Raw genomic sequence first — 18,050 nt, 5'->3', positions numbered from 1 at the left:
TCAAGCAATAAGATAGGATCATATTTCTCATTAAATTAAAATTAAACTTTCTCCCACAAGGTTTAAATCACATTTTATTTGGCCCCTGATCTCAAAGGAACATTTTGCATTCTGATAAAATAAAATGGAAATAAACGTATTGATTAAAAATAATCAAATACGTGGCAAAAGGCAAGCAGAAATTTGCCTTCTCCATATTTGATTTTTCATAATGTTCCACATTCTTCAACTGGACGAGTCTACAGCTATGCAGAAATTGAGAAACAAGTAACCACAGGATCCAGTTGCCTGGAAACTGCCTGATTACAGCAGCCACTGTAGACTATGAGGAAATTCTACCTGAGTTTTTAGGATCATTTGCCAAGGCTCATCATGGTGACAAGAAAATTTACACTTCAGTCAAACCTTTACACCAAAATAAGAATAAAACCACCAAGACTACTGTCTCTCTTTGGAAGAAACAAACTTAAATATTTGAGGGCAGAACCACCAGAATTTTCCAAAAGTCAAACAGAACAACAACAAAATCATATCAGTATCCTACTCCAGGAATGTTCGGAATCAAGGGGCCAAGATACAGTCTACAGCAAATAACCTATGAGAATGCAGTGGCTAACACTGTGGTGTACAAACCAACAGAAGCCAGAGAGAGGAACTAATAATGGATATTTGTATTCTGCTGCAGTGCTCCTTTAGCTAGCACTTACATGTACATCTAAAGCACAACTTTCAATCAGACATTACCATTAACAGCTGCTTTGAAATGAACACCCGTTTGTTTCATTTTGCCTTGACAGGCTGGAGACATTTAGCCAGCTTTTCACAGGTGCAATGTAACAGAAGGAAAAAATCTCCAAAAAGGGTGAGGAGTTAAAATAAAAAAATAATACCCAGTAATCTCATCCAGGGGTCGGAGGAAGGGGAAGAGAGATAGGGAGAGATAACAACAGCTACCATCAAATAGCTCTCTTTCCTACAACAACAGATTAAATTCATTTCATTCTTAATGCCTTATGTTGGTATCTTTTTTAGATGAAGTTGCAGCAGAAATATAAGGCTACACGGCCTGGCTGTAGGGCTGTCAAGGCGTTAATCAGGGCCAGATTCTCCTGCCCTTACTTATATGAAACAGACCCTTACTCCATGAGTAATCTCACTGAAACCAATGTGACTAAAATAAGAGCAAAGTATAACTCAGGGTTAATAAGGGTGGCACAATCTGGCCTTCAATTGCATTTCATTAGATCGTTACCTATATCAGAGTTTTAGATGGTGGACAGAAAGAGACCTCTTGAATTATATACTTCAACTGTCCTTTATGGTGCAAGATTTCCATCTGCTCTGGTTTCATAAGTATTTTACCTAGCCAACAAATACGCCTCCTCATGATCATGTTTCAGATATGTCTTAACAAATCTTTCCAATGCTTGTTTTCCCTGGTTGTTAAGGCATCTACTCTCTATGGTGTTCAGTAACTTCTTCAGTATTTGTAAAAAACATATTACCTATACAAGATCCACCTCTTATCAATTTCAATAGTATTCAGTCTCCTTTGGCTTTCCTTATGTGTCACACCTCCTGACCCTCTCTCTAATCATTTGCCTTTTTCAGGAAACCAGTGTACCAATATCCTTTAGCCAGCTACCCAAGATAACAAAGGTTTAAAGAAGTTTCTAAGGGACTTAACCCCACTGCAATTTTCAAGATAAACAGTGGAAGTGAAAACTGGATCCTAATGAGTTGATATGAATTATCTTGTCTCTGATCAGGAAATAGATATTTAAAAAGAATCAAAAACAAACCAATGGTTTATGCAGAGAATTAATAAAACCCGAAGCTGAAATTTTCTGCAATATAATAGCTAAGCATAGCATCAAGTAAGTGAGTTAATCCTGTGTTCTCTGAGGCTAACACCACAAATCCCTTCACGCTTGTTCATAGGGGTGAGGGTTGCTACCAAAAATCCACCTGTTCTCTAACTTCATCATACAGGTGGGGGTCGGTCTTTCCCGATCATTTTCTCCCCAGGTACAGGCTAAGGGAAAATGGATGGATGAAGGAGCATTTTAGTATCCCTGAGCTGTGACACACTGCTGGAGATATACCTTGCTCAGTAAGCATATCCTTGCTAAATTCACAGCAACGCAATTGTCATCGCAGGACAATGCTGGAAAAAAGCAGTCCCACTGCCACTGGCATTTGTTGCTTTGTAGGTTATGAAAGGATGTATCTTATGAAGAGAAGCAGCAAGGCAGACAAGTCATTCTATTTAATACCACAAGGCAACTGTTAACATTCTAACTAGCAGGCTCCAAATACAGATATCTAGTACCTCAATCTGCCTTTCTCCCAGCCCTAATTTGTACACAAGTTTTAAAATAAAACTCCAGCTTTTAAAATGTGTGAAGCTAAAGGCCATATGCTAAAGGCCTTGAGGTCTGTACTGTTCCATTGTTCTCTCTTAAGTGAGACACATTGATTTTTCCTATTTTTGATCCTCTTGCTAAACTCAGTTCTGCAGTATTTGCAACTAATACTCACAAAGCATTTAGAACTTGGTACCAGTTTCTCAACAGAGGGCATCTTTATATCAGGCATTTTTGATGGATAAACTGCATCTTTTCTCCAACATTTTGGATTATAAGAATGTTGTAGTAATTGAAACCTTGGCAATACTAAACCCTTTTTATTATTTTAACCGCACTCAGTTCTAATTACATATTCAGTTTCTCAAACTTTCCAATACTTTTAAAGAGATACTCAACCAAAATTTAGTCAAGTACAGAAAAATGAATTAAAAATGCTTTCAGGTACTACTGCAGATTCCTCCTGTCAAATGTTGATATTTTACTATTATATTTTCCTATTTTATTTAAAATTGTTTTATCATGTTCTTGTCTCTATGTGAAATACCTACACAAAAAATAGAGGAAACTGACTGACGATATAGATGAACAGTGAAACTGACTAGTCACAAAGGAACACAGTAAACAAAAATAGAGAACCTTTCTCTGCTAATGATTTTTAACCATCTTCCTCTTAGCTATTACTAGTAACAAAAGTAGGTTCAATTATTTTGAATAGAAGTACGTATTTTTTAAGTTTGCTGAGTCCTTTTAAGGATTCTCTTTCCTTCAAACTAATTAGTACTGTATAGAAAGGACATTGAATAAGAAGAATACACTATTAAATTGCTCAACTTTGTCATAAGGCCTATACTGCTAAAAGGCAAACAATTGTCCCCTTAAGTCAGGCAATAGGGATCTGTGTTCTCAAGCAATACAATCTAACTTCCAGTTCCTCCTCAAGCCGTTTAGATCAGACTTCCATGGTGTACAATGCAGTGACAAGGACTACAGATTTTTCTTTATACTATTCAGTAGTTATATTGTGCTATAGAGATACTGTACGCTGTACGCTGGCACCGCCTGCCCTCTGCGTCTGTGGGAGGCCACGCCTCCTTGCAGTTTGGTCTACTAGAGTCTTCTCAACACAAAGAAAAAAGGGGGGGAATTAGCGGTTATCAATGGGTCCCGGACTTCAAGCGGGGCAGGCCCGTAAACAGTCTGGGCTCTGGCCTGCAACCAAGCAGAGCAGTAGTAGTTTATTCGCCCGGCCATTAAGCAGGGTGGGGCAGCAAACAGTCAAGGCTCTGGATTGCAGTCAGGGAGAGCTGTAGCACCAGCTCAGGCAGGGGTGAGTGCCAAACACAGTCTATGGGGCTCAGGTAGGGACACCCGAGGAGTGCAGGCCTCCTGGCCTAAGGAGGGGGAGTACTGTCACCCCAGAGGTGCAGTGGCAGGGAGGACGAGGGCCCGCCCAACTCCACCATGATCCAGCCCAGGGCCCTAACAGTGGCAGAGTGGTCCACCACTGGGTCAGCAGGGATCCGCCTGCAAAACATTGACCATTTATCAGGCCAACTCTCAACCAGACTGTTGCCTGGTTTCCCTGGCCTGCTTTCTACTCTCCCCCTTGGGTGTACCTGGGTCCAGGGTTCGTCCTCAGTCTCCCCAGGATACACCGCCAAGGATAGCGGTAGCAGCTCCTCAGCATCGGAAGTGGCAGGGCTCTCTGGAAGCTCAGGCTGGTCTCCGGGGCAGCAGTGGTTCTCCTTGGCATCCCACTCCAGCAGCAGGGAAGAAGCATCTGTCTCCTTCGGCAGCTCCCTCTCAACTGAGCTGCTGGGACAGCCTTTTATACTTCCCCTTCCTGTTACACCCCTCTTCTTCTGGCATGTGGGGCATGGAGCTCGTTGCTTCAACCACCAGGTGGCTTGCGGCGTTCCCTCCTCATCTGTGTCTGAGGGAGGCCACGCCTCCTCGCTACACCCCCCACTAAGCCCAGCTACCGATCTTCGGAGCTGGTCTGGTCCCCTTCTCCGAACTGCGACAGAGCATCCCCGTTGGCATTCCCCTTACCAGCACGGTGTTGAATGTAAAGGCAAAGGGTTGGAAAGACAGGTATCAGCACATCAGCCGGGTGTTGGTGTCTCATTTGCTGCAACCATTTCAGGGGGAGATGGTGAGTCACAATAATTAAGGGCTCCTGAGGAGGTAATAACAGAGGGCTTCTAGTGCCCATTTGATGGCCAGAACTTCTTTTTTATCACTAGGAATGGGCAACAGACGATGGATCACTTGATGATTACCTGTTCTGTTCATTCCCTCTGTGGCACCTCGCATTGGCCACTGTCTGAAGACAGGATACTGGCCTAGATGGACCTTTGGTGTCACCCAGTATGACCGTTCTTATGTTCATCAAAGAATTACATTCTCGCAGAAACAACTTCTGGCTAATGCACAGCATGGGGTGTTCTTCGACTTCGATGTTCTGCAAAAGGACAGCCATTAAACTGACTGCCAATGCATCGGTTTGGACTTTGAAGCTGCACATAAAGTCCAGACTGTAAAGCATGGGCTCATGGCACAGGTGGCACTTCAGCTACCGAAAGGCTGCCTCGCAGTCTGGAGTCCATCGTACCTGCACGGGCTGGCCTTTCGTGAGCAGCCTGGTTAAGGGAGCAGTGATGAATCTGGGATGAAGCATCTGTAGTAACGCATGAGTCCTAGGAATTGTCGGACTTGCTTTTTAGTAGTGAGAAGCAGGTTGTTCTGGATTGCCTGAACTTTCCCCATAAGTGGGCACAGTTTGCTTCATCCCAGGGTGTAACCCAGATAGGTTGTTTCCTGCCACCCAATTCAGCATTATTTTTGGGTTTGCGGTGAGCCCGGCCTCCCAGAGGATTCTCAAGACGGCTGCCACCTGATTTAGGTGATCCTCCCAGTGACAACTGTAGATTACTACGTCATCGGCCACCGGCGCCGGGAAAAGTTGGCGCCTATGGTATGGGCGGTGGCACTTCTCAGGGGGATAGCCTCAGGAAACCGTGTGGCATTGTCCAGCACTACTAGGATATACTGGAATCCAGCTGCGCTCTTTGCAAGAGGACCCACCAAGTCCACTGCTACTCTTTCAAAGGGTGTTCCCCACAGACAGAGCAGCTTGCTGGCATTCTGGATAGGAGGCGCAGTGGTCCGTAGTGTCATGGTGTACACCTGGCCAAAATAAATGGGACAGAACCAGGGCCAACGTCTTCTCCAGCTCGAGATGGTCGGCTGCCGGGATGTCGTACGCCAGCCTTAGCACGGCTTGTCAATGGCACCTAGGGACTAGTAGTTGGGACCAGGGCTTGCGGGTCCAGGGTACTTTGCAACTCGGTATAGCTGATCCCGGGTGAGCTCAAACTGACGCCACTGGTTGGTCCTCTGCCCATCTACAATAACCCCATCCATGCAGGACAGCTGCTCGTAGGCGCGGTTCAGTGTGGAGTTGTCCTTTTGGTCCTCACATAAGTCTGTCACCGTGTCTAGTCGGACTCGGACATCTCTACCCTCGGGAGGGGTTGGCGTGGCACTGACCCTGGCAACTGGATCCTCCAGAGGGGCGGGCAGGCCGCCAAGGCCCGGTTTCCCTGACTCCGCCTCCCTATCGTCAGGAATGTCCCCCTCAAGGTCCCCTAGGCATGGTTCCTTGGTCTCCATCTCCATATTGTCGGTGTTGTCCCCCTCGAGAACCATCTCGTTGGGGGTATCTCAGAGACTGACAGTGAGCAGCACCTGGGGGAAACCCAGGACCGTCTTGGCCAAGGATAATGGGATAGGGCAGCACTCAGGCAACCCCCCCTGCATTTCCTGTGTCAGTCCGGCCACTGTCAGTGCCACCTGGGCTGTGGGGTACACCTTTACGTCCCCATGCATGCAGCAGAGGCTAATCTGACCTGGTATCTGGTTGGGGGGATGGAGGGAGGAGATCAGCTCCTGGCAAGCGTACCAAAGTCTGTCCACACTCCAAGTCAACTAAGGCTTCAAGGTATTGCTTACCCAGGACTACAGAGCTGTTCTCAGTGGTGGTAGATGAGAGAACAAGGAGCAATGGTCTCAAGTTGCAGTGGGGGAGGTCTAAGTTGGATATTAGGAAAAACTATTTCACTAGGAGGGTGGTGAAGCACTGGAATGGGTTACCTGAGGAGGTTGTGGAATCTCCATCCTTAGAGGTTTTGAAGACCCGCCTTGACAAAGCCCTGGCTGGGATAATTTAGTTGGGGTTTGTCCTACTTTGAGCAGGGGGTTGGACTAGATGACCTCCTGATGTCTCTTGCAACCCTAATCTTCTGTGATTCATCTATGATTTTATGATTCTATGATTGTCACCTTGGGGCCAAAGTGCTGGTGGGCGTGGGTCTCTCCAGTGCATACCTAGCCATAGGATCCAATCCTCACAGGCCATTTGCCCTGTAACAGCCCAAACAGGTTGTCATTGCAAGGCAGGCCCAGCCTCTCAGTCGGCCAAGGGTTGAAGGGTGGCACCGCACAGCTGGGGCTTTCTGCCACCAGGAAGTCCTCCTTACTGCCGCAGCCAGAGTGGGGGGCTGGTGTCGCATGACCCGTGTTCGGCCTTGGGGCTCCAGTCTCTGCTGCATCCGCTGCTGCCGCTGGAGCTGAGTGGCATGTTCTCGCTGCTGGTTCCTGGCCCACCGTCTCACCAGTTGATCCCAATCCATGGTGGCCTCTGCTGGGGATGGGTTAAGAAGCAACATGGTCCCCCTTATGTTCAGGGGGGCGGACACTGCCCCCATTCTCCACTACATGTAAGCTGGCGCGGCCGGCCCTCTGCATCTGCATCTGAGGGAGGCCATGCCTCCGCGCAGTTTGATCTGCTAGAGTCTTCTCCACACAAAGGAAAAAAAGGGGGAGAATGAGTGGTTCTCAATGGGCCCCGGCCTTCAAGCGGAGCAGGCCTGTAAACAGTCAGGACTCTGGCCTGAAATCAGGCAGAGCTGTAGCACCAGCCCAGTCTGGGGCTCAGGTAGGGATGAGGGCCAAGAACAGTCTATGGAGCTCAGGTAGGGATGTTCGAGAAGCACAGGCCTTCTAGCCTAAGGAGGGGTGCGGTGGCAGGGGGGACGAGGGCCCACCCAATTCCACTGCATCCCAGCCCAAGGTCCTAACAGTGGAGAAATGGTCTGCCACTGGGTCAGCAGGGATCTGCCCGCAACACGCTGACCTTGTATCAGGCCAGCTCTCAACCAGACTGTTGCCAGGTTTCCCTGGGCTGCTGCCTACTCTCCCTCTTGAGTGTACCTGCATCCAGAAGTCCTCCTCAGTCTCCGAAGGATAACGGTAGCAGCTTCTCAGCATCGGGAGTGGCAGGGCTCTCTGGAAGCTCAGACTGGTCTCCGGGGCAGCAGTGGTTCTCCTTGGCATCCCACTCCAGCAGCGGGGAAGAGCGTCTGTCTCTTTTGGCAGCTCCCTATTAGCTCAGAGGCTGGGACAGCCTTTTATGCTTCCCCTTCCTGTTACGCCTCTCTGCTTCTGGCGTGTGGGGCATGGCCCTCGTGGCTCCACCCACTAGGCATCTTGTGGTATTCCCTCTGCATCTGAGGGAGGCCACGCCTCCTCACTACAGATACATTATATCTATTCCAAATATATTTAGCTATTCAAAAAATATATGCTATAGAAATATGCAGTATCAATGCATACATATTATCTATTATTTTGTACCTTCAAAACACTGTACAAACATCGACTGATTCTGAAGGATGAGTGTTATTTCCACTTTACAAATGGAGAAATGGAGTCATAGGCAGATTACTCAAAGACACACTAAGTCCAGGTCAAAGCTAGAATGTGGGCCGCAGGAACTTCTGAGTTCTCAAACCCTGCACTCAGACCACTCAACCATGCTGCCTTGTCCTGTTAAAGTTATAACTGATGCATTTTAATAATCAGACAGCTAAAGATAAGGTTATACTATTCCCACCCCAGCTCCCACACAAAATAGAGCAAGTGATCTAACATATGGTGTGTTAAAGATCAATGCTATTGCTTTCATAAGTGTGGGATGGCAGACAGTGTCAATCGCAGGAGAGGTTTTATAATCCTTTTGAGATGCAGCAGATTTTACTAGATTATTCCCCACTACTGCTGTATCTTTGTTCCTGCTGTTGTGGGGTTTTTGTCTAATAATAAAGGTGGGCATAAACCAAAGTCACATCTCTGAACACTACTTAAACCCAGCTCAGACACTGCTCTATTTATCTGGCCACGTTCAAGATCCTGTGCTTGGAAAATTCTCTTGCCCATTTAATCTGACTGTGTTCAACCCAGTAATGGAGGTTCACTTTCGAACACTGCTTTGTATGGCTAGAGTTTTTAGTCATTTTGATTGAAATATGGAGGAGATGGGGTGACTTTTAGTGTCCATCAAAGCAAGAGGCTGACAGTACAGTAGCTTCAGCGAGACAGAGTGCAGGCAGAGATTGTGGGAAACTTCTTCGTAAAGATTGTGTCACTTCATCTTAATGTAAAGTGGCAATTTAGTTGTTTTTCTGATGCTGAACCTTTGTGCAGCAGAGACAGCTGATCTAGTTTTGCTGAGCCACACTGCATGGTGACTTTGTGATATAGGGAAATACAGCTAAAAATGATTATGTAAATTGAGCCTTCTAAAAAGCCCTTTTCATTACAAGCTGCCCTAGGGGTATTTGATGGAGAATCAATTACCGCTGTATGTTTCCATCACCACATTCTAGAGAAGCCAATGGAAAGGCAATTGAACTACATCCCACATCACTCAAGTGCAGTGCTCAAGGAGTTAAGGAAGACACAAATTATTATTTTTACAGGTCCAGTGCAATACCACACCAGGCAAATGATTTTCTCCATTAAAAACTAGTTTGGAAGCTAGAAGATCATTTATATTCCCCTAGACAAATTTTGCAATTTTAAATAATAATTTATATTCACAGATAATTAATATTTGCTTGTTAACTATAGGCCAGGAAATATCTAGCTCTAGTTTTCCTACCATGGTATTTGTTTTTATAAGGTAGCTGTAAGAGAGCCTAATCAATTATTTACTTTTGCAAAGAAAAATAAATGAGTGGCCTCGTGGCACTGACACCTTGAACTTATTTTTGTAAACAAAATTTAAAGTAGATTAAGGAAAAATAGGGAGGAAGACAATTGAAGGGCCAGATCCTCAGCTGTTGTAAATAAGTATAGAAGCATTGAAGTGAATGAGCCTACATAGATGTAAGCCAGCTGAAGATCTGGCCCAGGTGGGGCTTATTTTCAGCTAATCAGTACTTTGAACTTAAAAAAAAAATTAACTGACTACAAAAACCAGTTAGCTGTAAGATATATTTAATGTTTAGAACTGTTTAGTGGCTGGAAAAGCAACTTTATGATATTTAACAATCTGAGCTGCACACAGAGTGAACTAAAGACTATTTCCAGAACATTTTTAATGATTACAGCTGCAGAGTGGTTATAACTGCTTTTAAGGCTAAATATAAATGCATCCAAGGCATATAAAATTGGCCTGTTACATAGCAAATAGTAGGGGAACTGTTTAAAGAGATGAATGTCAAATACTGCAATTTACCCCAAATGTACTGACCTATGCACTATATCTTCCATATATTGTGAGCAAAAACCATGTTCTTTCCATCCAGATGATGTATTAGATGAAAGAAAGGCAGACCTTGGCCTATCACATTGACCAATATTGTCTCACTGTGTCCTGGTGTTGCCGTCAGTTAGTCTATATTCGCCTTCTGTCTAAGACTGTAAACTATTTGGGCCTGGGACTGTCTTTTGGTTATGCCTTTGCACAGTACCTAGCGCATTGGAGCCCTGGTCTGTTACTGGGGCTCCTAAGCACTACTGCAATGCTAAACAGAAAACCACTGTAACCATGGGCAGCGCATGTTGCAGGCTGGGGGAGGCTAAGCCTCCCCAAATCTGTGCTAATGTTCCCTGCCACAGTCCCGGGGCCAGATTGTGGCAGGCTCAGAGCTCCTCTGGGTGGCTGGGGATCAGGGCAGCTTGGGCGGGCGGACCAGCACATGGGGTGGCTTGGGTGGGTTGGCCAGCACTCAGGGCTTGGGCAGGGCTCAGGGCAGCTCAGGAGGGCTGGCCAGGGCTCCTTGAACTGCGGTGAGGGGCTTGGGGCTCCTCTGGCCCCAGCAGTTGAGAGTGGGGGAAGGTCAAAGAGGGGCTGGGGCCTAAGGTAGAAGGGGGTAGGGACGGGGCCTCAGACACAAGGGGTGGGGCTAGCTTCCCCAAATAGGGGGGTTCACGTGCTGCCCATGATTGTAACCACAAACATACCTAGAGGCACAACAGTCAGCGAGGATTGAACCCAGGACTTTCAACATCAAACCACTGGCCTTCCTTTGAAGTGATTCAGTATGGTAGGCAAACCTCTTAATGGTATTTCCATTTTGGAGAATTTGAGTGTTTTCACTCACTACAGTAAGATCCATCCATGTCAGAGTGTGGTGTCAAAAGGGTCTTCATAGCCAGTGGCCCCTGTTGACCATTTCTTTGGCCCATCTCTGGCAATGTCTTCTATGCCCTAATCCTCCAGATAAGTCACCTCTTTCCAGAGCAACCAAAATCCAACTAAAGAATCCACACAAACATCCAAACAGAAGATCCTTCTGGCCCTCTCAGGCTACACTGAAATTCCCTGTTCCTCATGCTGTTCTTGGGCACTCCACAGTTCCTTCTTTGTTCCCCTGGCTGAGCACTGCCTCCCAAGGCATTTTCCCTGGAGGCCCTTCTTTTTAGCAGGTTTCCCCCACGCTGCCCTTCTCCAAGGACTCTGGCAGCTTCTCACAGGGACCTCCCTGCTTTTTACAGGCCTAGATCTGGGCCTCCCACAGGAGCCTAACCTTCTCCTGGGTGTTCTCTCCAGCCTGACTTCAACTGGCCTTGCTCCTCTCTCTCTCACTGCTTTCATAGAATCATAGAATTATAGAATATCAGGGTTGGAAGGGACCTCAGAAGGTCATCTAGTCCAACCCCCTGCTCAAAGCAGGACCAATCCACAACTAAATCATCCTAGCCAGGCCTTTGTCAAACCTCTAAGGAAGGAGATTCCACCACCTCCCTAGGTAACCCATTCCAGTGCTTCACCACCCTCCTAGTGAAAAAGTTTTTCCTAATATCCAACCTAAACCTCCCCCATTGCAACTTGAGACCATTACTCCTTGTTCTGTCATCTGGTACCACTGAGAACACTCTAGATCCATCCTCTTTGGACCTTCCTTTCGGGTAGATGAAAGCAGCTATCAAATCCCCCCACTTCCCTCTGTCTGTGGGTCTCCCTGACCTTTTCACAGGATCACTAATTGTAACAGAATCCAGATCAGGATCAGCTGGGGGTGGGGGGGTAACTGCCAGATCACAGGGAAGGCTGAGCTGACCCCTCTTAAAGGGCCAGCCAGCCTGTGACGGACACACAATGAGAATCTAAACCTAACATTACCCAAGTTTGACCCTATCCCTGACCTTAACATCATCCAAGCTTCTCATCTCAAACTTGACTAGCAAGCTCTACCCTGGACCTTGAAGACCACTTAAAAGCTTCACCTAATGCAAAATGCAACCACCTGCCTTATGTGTAGAGAAGATATATTGCAGCATGTTGTGCATATTTATTTTCATTGGCTGCAAATTTATTGTGCAGATTACCAATAAAAGGGCCATTTATCTCAAAGGCCAAATTTCCTTTTCTGAACTGTCTGGATACCTACATTTGGTTTCAAGTTAGCAGGGCTGAATTTACATGACGCCTTCAGATGGTTTTCAATAGCAGGACTCAGCTTTAAAATTTGTTCCCAAATATGTCAGCTGCACCTACCTACTGTTAGAGTGTGATACAAAATACATCCCCCTATCCAGGCTTTTTACTGACTATAAGCAATGAAGCCCATTGATGATAGCTTCCCTGGATAAAAATTTCATCATCTCTAGTCTGTTTAAAGAAATTGGTTTGGTTTTTGGAGCGTGTTGGGGACAACTTTCTGGTACAAGAGCTGGAGGAAACAACAAGGGGCCATGCTCCTCTTGACCTGCTGCTCACAAACAGGGAAGAATTGGTAGAGGAAGTAGAAGTGGGTAGCAACCTGGACAGCAGTGACCATGAGATGGTTGAGTTCAGGATCCTGACAAAAGGAAGAAAGGAGAGCAGCAGAATATGGTCCCTGGACTTCAGAAAAGCAGACTTTGACTGATGGGCAGGATCACCTGGGAGGCTAATACAAGGGGGAAAGGAGTCCAGGAGAGCTGGCTGTTTTTTAAAGACGCCTTATTGAGGGTGCAGGAACAAACCATCCCAATGTGCAGAAAGAATAGCAAATATGTCAGACGATCCACTTGGCTTAACAGAGAAATCTTCGGTGAGCTTAAACACAAAAAGGAAACTTAAAAGAAGTGGAACTTGGACAAATGACTAGCGAGCCGTATAAAAATATTGCTCGAGCATGCAGGAGTGTAATCAGGAAGGCCAAAGCACAACTGGAGTTGCAGCTAGCATTTGAAGGGTAACAAGAAGGATTTCTACAGGTATGTTAGCAACAAGAAGGCCAGGGAAAGTGTGGGACCCTTACTGAATGGGGGAGACAACCTAGTGATAGATGACGTGGGAAAAGCTGAAGAACTCAATGCTTTTTTTGCCTCGGTCTTCAAAGACCAGGTCAACTCCCAAACTACTGCACTGGGCAGCACAGTATGGGGAGAAGATGAGCAGCCCTCAGTGCTGAAGGAACAGGCTAAGGACTACACCTCTACCCCGATATAACACTGTCCTCGGGAGCCAAAAAATCTTACCGCATTATAGGTGAAACTGCGTTATATTGAACTTGCTTTGATCCGCTGGAGTGTGCAGCCCCGCACCCTTGGAGCACTGCTTTACTGCGTTATATTCAAATTCATCTTATATCAGGTCGCTTTATATCGGGGTAGAGGTGTATTTAGAAAAGCTGGACTTGCACAACTCCATGGGGCCGGATGCAATGCATCCGAGTGTGCTGAGGAAGTTGGCTGATGTGATTGCAGAGCCATTGGCCATTATCTTTGAAAAATCATGGCAATCGGGGGAAGTCCCAGATGATTGGAAAAAGGCAAATATAGTGCCCTTCTTTAAAAAAGGGAAGAAGGAGAATCCGGGGAACTACAGAACAGTGAGCCTTATCTCAGTCCCTGGAAAAATCATGGAGCAAGTCCTCAAGGACTCAATTTTGAAGCAGTTCAAGGAGAGGAAGGTGATCAGGAACAGTCAACATGGATTCACCAACGGCCAGTCATGCCTGACCAACCTAATTGCCTTCTATGATGAGATAATTGGCTCTGTGGATATGGGAAAAATGGTGGACATGATATACCTTGACTTTAGCAAACCTTTTGATTCGGTGTCCCACAGTATTCTTGCCAGCAAGTTAAAGAAGTATGGATTGGATGAATGGACTATAAGGTGGATAGAAACCTGGCTAGATCATCAGGTTCAACAGATAGTGATCAATGGCTCGATGTCTAGTTGGCAGCTGGTATCAAGCGGAGTACCCCAGTGGTCGGTCCTGGGGCTGGTTTTGCTCAACATCTTCAGTAATGATCTGGATGATGGGATGGATTGCACCCTCAGCAAGTTCGTGGATGACACTAAACTGGGGGGAGAGGTAGATAAGCTGGAGGGTAGGGATAGGGTCCAGAGTGACCTAGACAAATTGGAGAATTGGGCCAAAAGAAATTTGATGAGGTTCAGCAAATACAAGTGCAGAGTCCTGCACTTAGGATGAAAGAATCCCATCCACTGCTACAGGTTGGGGACCGACTGGCTAACTGGCATTTCTGCAGAAAAGGACTCGGGATTACAGTGGACGAGAAGCTGGATATGAATCAACAGTGTGCCCTTGTTGCCAAGAAGGCTAATAGCATATTGGGCTGCATTAGTAGGGGTATTGCCAGCAGATCTAGGGAAGTGATTATTCCCCTCTATTCGGCACTGGTGAGGCCACATCTGGAGTACTGTGTCCCGTTTAATAATAATATACAGAGATATACCTATCTCATAGAGCTGGAAGGGACCCTGAAAGGTCCTTGAGTCCAGCCCCCTGCCTTCACTAGCAGGACCAAATACTGATTTTGCCCCAGACCCCTAAGTGGCCCCCTCAAGAATTGAATTCACAATGCTGGGTTTAGCAGGCTAATGCTCAAGCCACTGAGCTATCCCCCCTACAGAAAGGATGTGGACAAATTGGAGAGAGTCCAGTGGAGGGCAACGAAAGTGATTAGGAGGCTGGGGCACATGACTTATGAGGAGAGGCTGAAGGAACTGGGCTTATTTAGTCTGCAGAAGAGAAGAGTGAGGGGGGATTTGATAGCAGCCTTCAACTACCTGAATGGGGATTCCAAAGAGGATGGAGCTAGGCTGTTCTCAGTGGTGGCACATGACAGAACAAGGCGCAATGGTCTCAAGTTGCAGTGGGGGAGGTCTAGGTTGGATATCAGGAAAAACTATTTCACTAGGAGGGTGGTGAAGCACTGGAATGGGTTACCTAGGGAGGTGATGGAATCTCCATCCTTAGAGGTTTTTAAGGCCCGGCTTGACAAAGCCCTGGCTGGGATGATTTAGTTGGGGATTCGTCCTACTTTGAGCAAGGGGTTGGACTAGATGACCTCCTGAGGTCCCTTTCAACCCTGATATTCTATGATTTTATGGTTATGGAAGGAGGGCCAAACAACATATGGCCTTGTTTGCAGAAAATTGTATCTCATTTTTAAAATTATGGAAAGAGTGTCCTGAAACCAGAACGATGAAACTTTTTACATACCAGTGTAACTAATTAGTTCACTTTATCATTCATTTATTTTGTTACGATTAACTAATATTCTATTGTTGTATGTTAAATAAATTTAAATTGTAGGATTATAGAAGTATAAGATCAACAAGTATTTAGAAGTGATAAGTCTGTATTAGATATCTAAGTAAAGGAGGGTTGAAATGCACGGCCTAGAGGTTGAGGCCTGTAAGGTGTCAGCTTAGCCATACTAGGTGATAGGCTTACGAAATGCTCGACCTAAGTAAGTGACCAAAGAATAACCTGATGCCCCAAGATCATGAGCAAGATGTGCCGATAGGTAGTATTATCAAAAAGTGACCGCAATGTACCATTCAAAATCATGAGATACCTTCTTGTAACGTTTTTTTCTAACATGTGTCCTGTCCGCAGTGTACATGTTCTGCATAGATGCTAATGAGAATAAAAGGAACTACAAAGAACCTATCAAAAATGGGGCACCCCAATATTGGGGGGGTGCAATGCAGATAAAGAAAAAGAGGGTTGAGATGCACATGTGCAGAGTATTAGGTGCAGTCAGAATCACATGATAAAAGAGGACTCCTGGATTGGATAAAATGGGTTACTAAGGTTGCCAGCCCTCCAGGTTTGGACTGGAGTCTCCTGGAATTGGCATCGATCTCCCAATGACTATTGAAAGCAATCCAGGAGATTTTAATAGGCTATTTTAAGAAAATTACATTATGTCATGTTGGAAAAAAAAATCTCCTGGAATAGCTTCAGTCAGAGTTGGCAACCCTATGGGCTACCTACAGGAAAACTCCAGCAGGAACCATCCCTTTACTGATGATCAGTTGGCAAGGTATCCATCAAACCCTAAGAATATCGGTAAGGATGTGAGTATGACTATATTTGTAACTTTTGCATAGGTTTTCATATGATTTCTGTATGCACAGGTAATCATAACCTTAATTGTAACGTTAATAAAACTTGTAAAACAGACTAGACTTTGTACTTGTGAATGCATGTGTAGTCACTATCCTTGGTCTTCATGTGTTCCTAGGGGCTCTAAATCTGAAACAAATAGCAGAGGTGACTTTCACTCTTTTGAACTTGAAATTGTAACAATCAGAGCCGAACCCAGAGTAATATATATATCACTAAATTCACATTAAATAAAAGGTTACACATGTACTGAATAAATACAAAGAATGAAGCTTTAAACTGAATATACAGAGAAACAAGAAGCTACTGACAGTAATTAAATAATGGGGTCATGCTAGAATAGTGGAAAAAATCCAAGTTTAATGGTTTTGAAAACATTTGATATATACACAGGCATGTTCACACATGCTCACACAGTGCCAACCCTTTATTCTATGTAGAATTTGAAAAAATATATATTATAATGCTAAAATTTACTCAGTGGTTCTTGTTCCCCGGTATTTTAATGCTAAAATGTCAGACTGTCAAATAATAATACCAAGCCACCTCCGCACACTTACATGTCTTTCTCCAATCTTTTCAAATTGCTACATATAACCATCTAGTTAGCATTTCAGTTGCTATTGTTTATGACGGGCTCCAATTGTGAATATGTTCTTATTTAAGTGATCACTAATAAGAGAAGATCTTTATGCCACAAATAGCATTCAGTCCAAACAAGCACACATTTACATAAAGTCCTCTCTTTGTTTCAGCCATTTAAAAACTACCTTTGAACAGAGAGCCAAAGTTTGATATTTAAAACTATACAGCAAATTTACTAAAACCTGGGGAAGAGATTCTTAAATAATGGATAAAATGTTCATTAGCATGATAATGGCAAGGGTGGTTTGTGTGCTTGTTTTTTGTTTTTAATATCACTGGCTGCCACCCTCAGCGACAAAAATAAAACTCAGATTAACAGCAACTCGACAGCCTATCTGGCAGTACTTAACTTTCCTTTTTCAGTTTCTGGAGTGTGTAACATAAGAATATGTATCTTTAAAGCATCCAGTTAGCTTTTATTTTCTGCAGCTTAGCTGACCTGCATCAGTATGTTATAAAAGATGACTACAGAGAGATCATACAGAAAAACCAAAGCATTTTACAATTATAATTTCAGTCATGCATACCTTACAGTATAAATCATTTAATACCAGTGTAAATAAACCCAGTGTGGAAAGCATGCTTATATTTCACAACTGTGAATGCATGAGCATGTCCATTCTACCCAACACACTGCTTTATGTTTCCTTGTTACTAATTGCAAGTTATTTTTCTTTTCCCCATTGGCATGTTTGTCTATGTTTGAGAGACCTTCATTCTTTAGCACATAAATTTGGTGGTTTGGAAAACTAACTTCACATTGCAAAGATCTCTCCTGATTAGCAGGAACCAGGAACTCTCCATTTTAAGGTCTGCAGTCTGCAATGATGCATACTTGTCAGACTAGTGTGGATGCACCACAGCCCCCAAACTCAAATGCTTAAACATAAATAAATAAATGAAACTATAGCATAAGGTCTTTTCTTCTCACCAGGGGTGGGGGGAGGGGAAACAACAACAACAAACAGCTCTTGAAAGAAAACAGCCTTTGCTAAAAAGGAGAGAGCAAGAATGAAAGGATATTATTGTAGGACTATGACAAATGTGGCTTTTCCCCTAGCTCATTGCAATTGCTGTCGTTTCTTTTGTTTTCCTCCATACATTCAAAATATTTAATAGGATAAATAAAATAGTATTATGGCCGTCTACAAAATCCTCAGTTGTGAAAGCCAGGAGCAGGAGAGTATGAGTCACTAGCACTGCCACAAAACTTGGAACCTGTGTATTTAGGTCATTTCAACACAGCAATTAAAAACAAACAACCAAGCAAAGGATCAAAAAATGTAACAAACATTCATAAATATTCATT

At 44.7% G+C, this 18,050-nt stretch overlaps 1 protein-coding gene across 20 annotated transcripts in view; it reads right to left on the bottom strand.

Annotated features, from left to right (window-relative positions):
- Nucleotides 1-18,050, bottom strand: part of LOC112126064 (neurexin-1) — a 1,188,344-nt gene that overhangs the window by 920,161 nt on the left and 250,133 nt on the right. The window contains exon 4 of one of the 20 annotated variants that reach the window (XM_024224455.2): nucleotides 11,595-11,620. The exons of the other annotated variants lie outside the window; for them this stretch is intronic. Within the exon in view, the coding sequence (XP_024080223.1) occupies nucleotides 11,595-11,620 (26 nt within the window). The remainder of the gene's footprint in view (nucleotides 1-11,594; nucleotides 11,621-18,050) is intronic. 20 annotated transcript variants of the gene reach the window in all.

Source organism: Terrapene carolina, unplaced genomic scaffold, assembly GCF_002925995.2.
Source record: "Terrapene carolina triunguis isolate 2854851 unplaced genomic scaffold, T_m_triunguis-2.0 Scaffold121, whole genome shotgun sequence".
Taxonomy (NCBI): Eukaryota; Metazoa; Chordata; order Testudines; family Emydidae; genus Terrapene; species Terrapene triunguis.
Note: the sequence above shows the minus strand (reverse complement) of the source record. Positions and strands in the feature narration are given on the sequence as shown.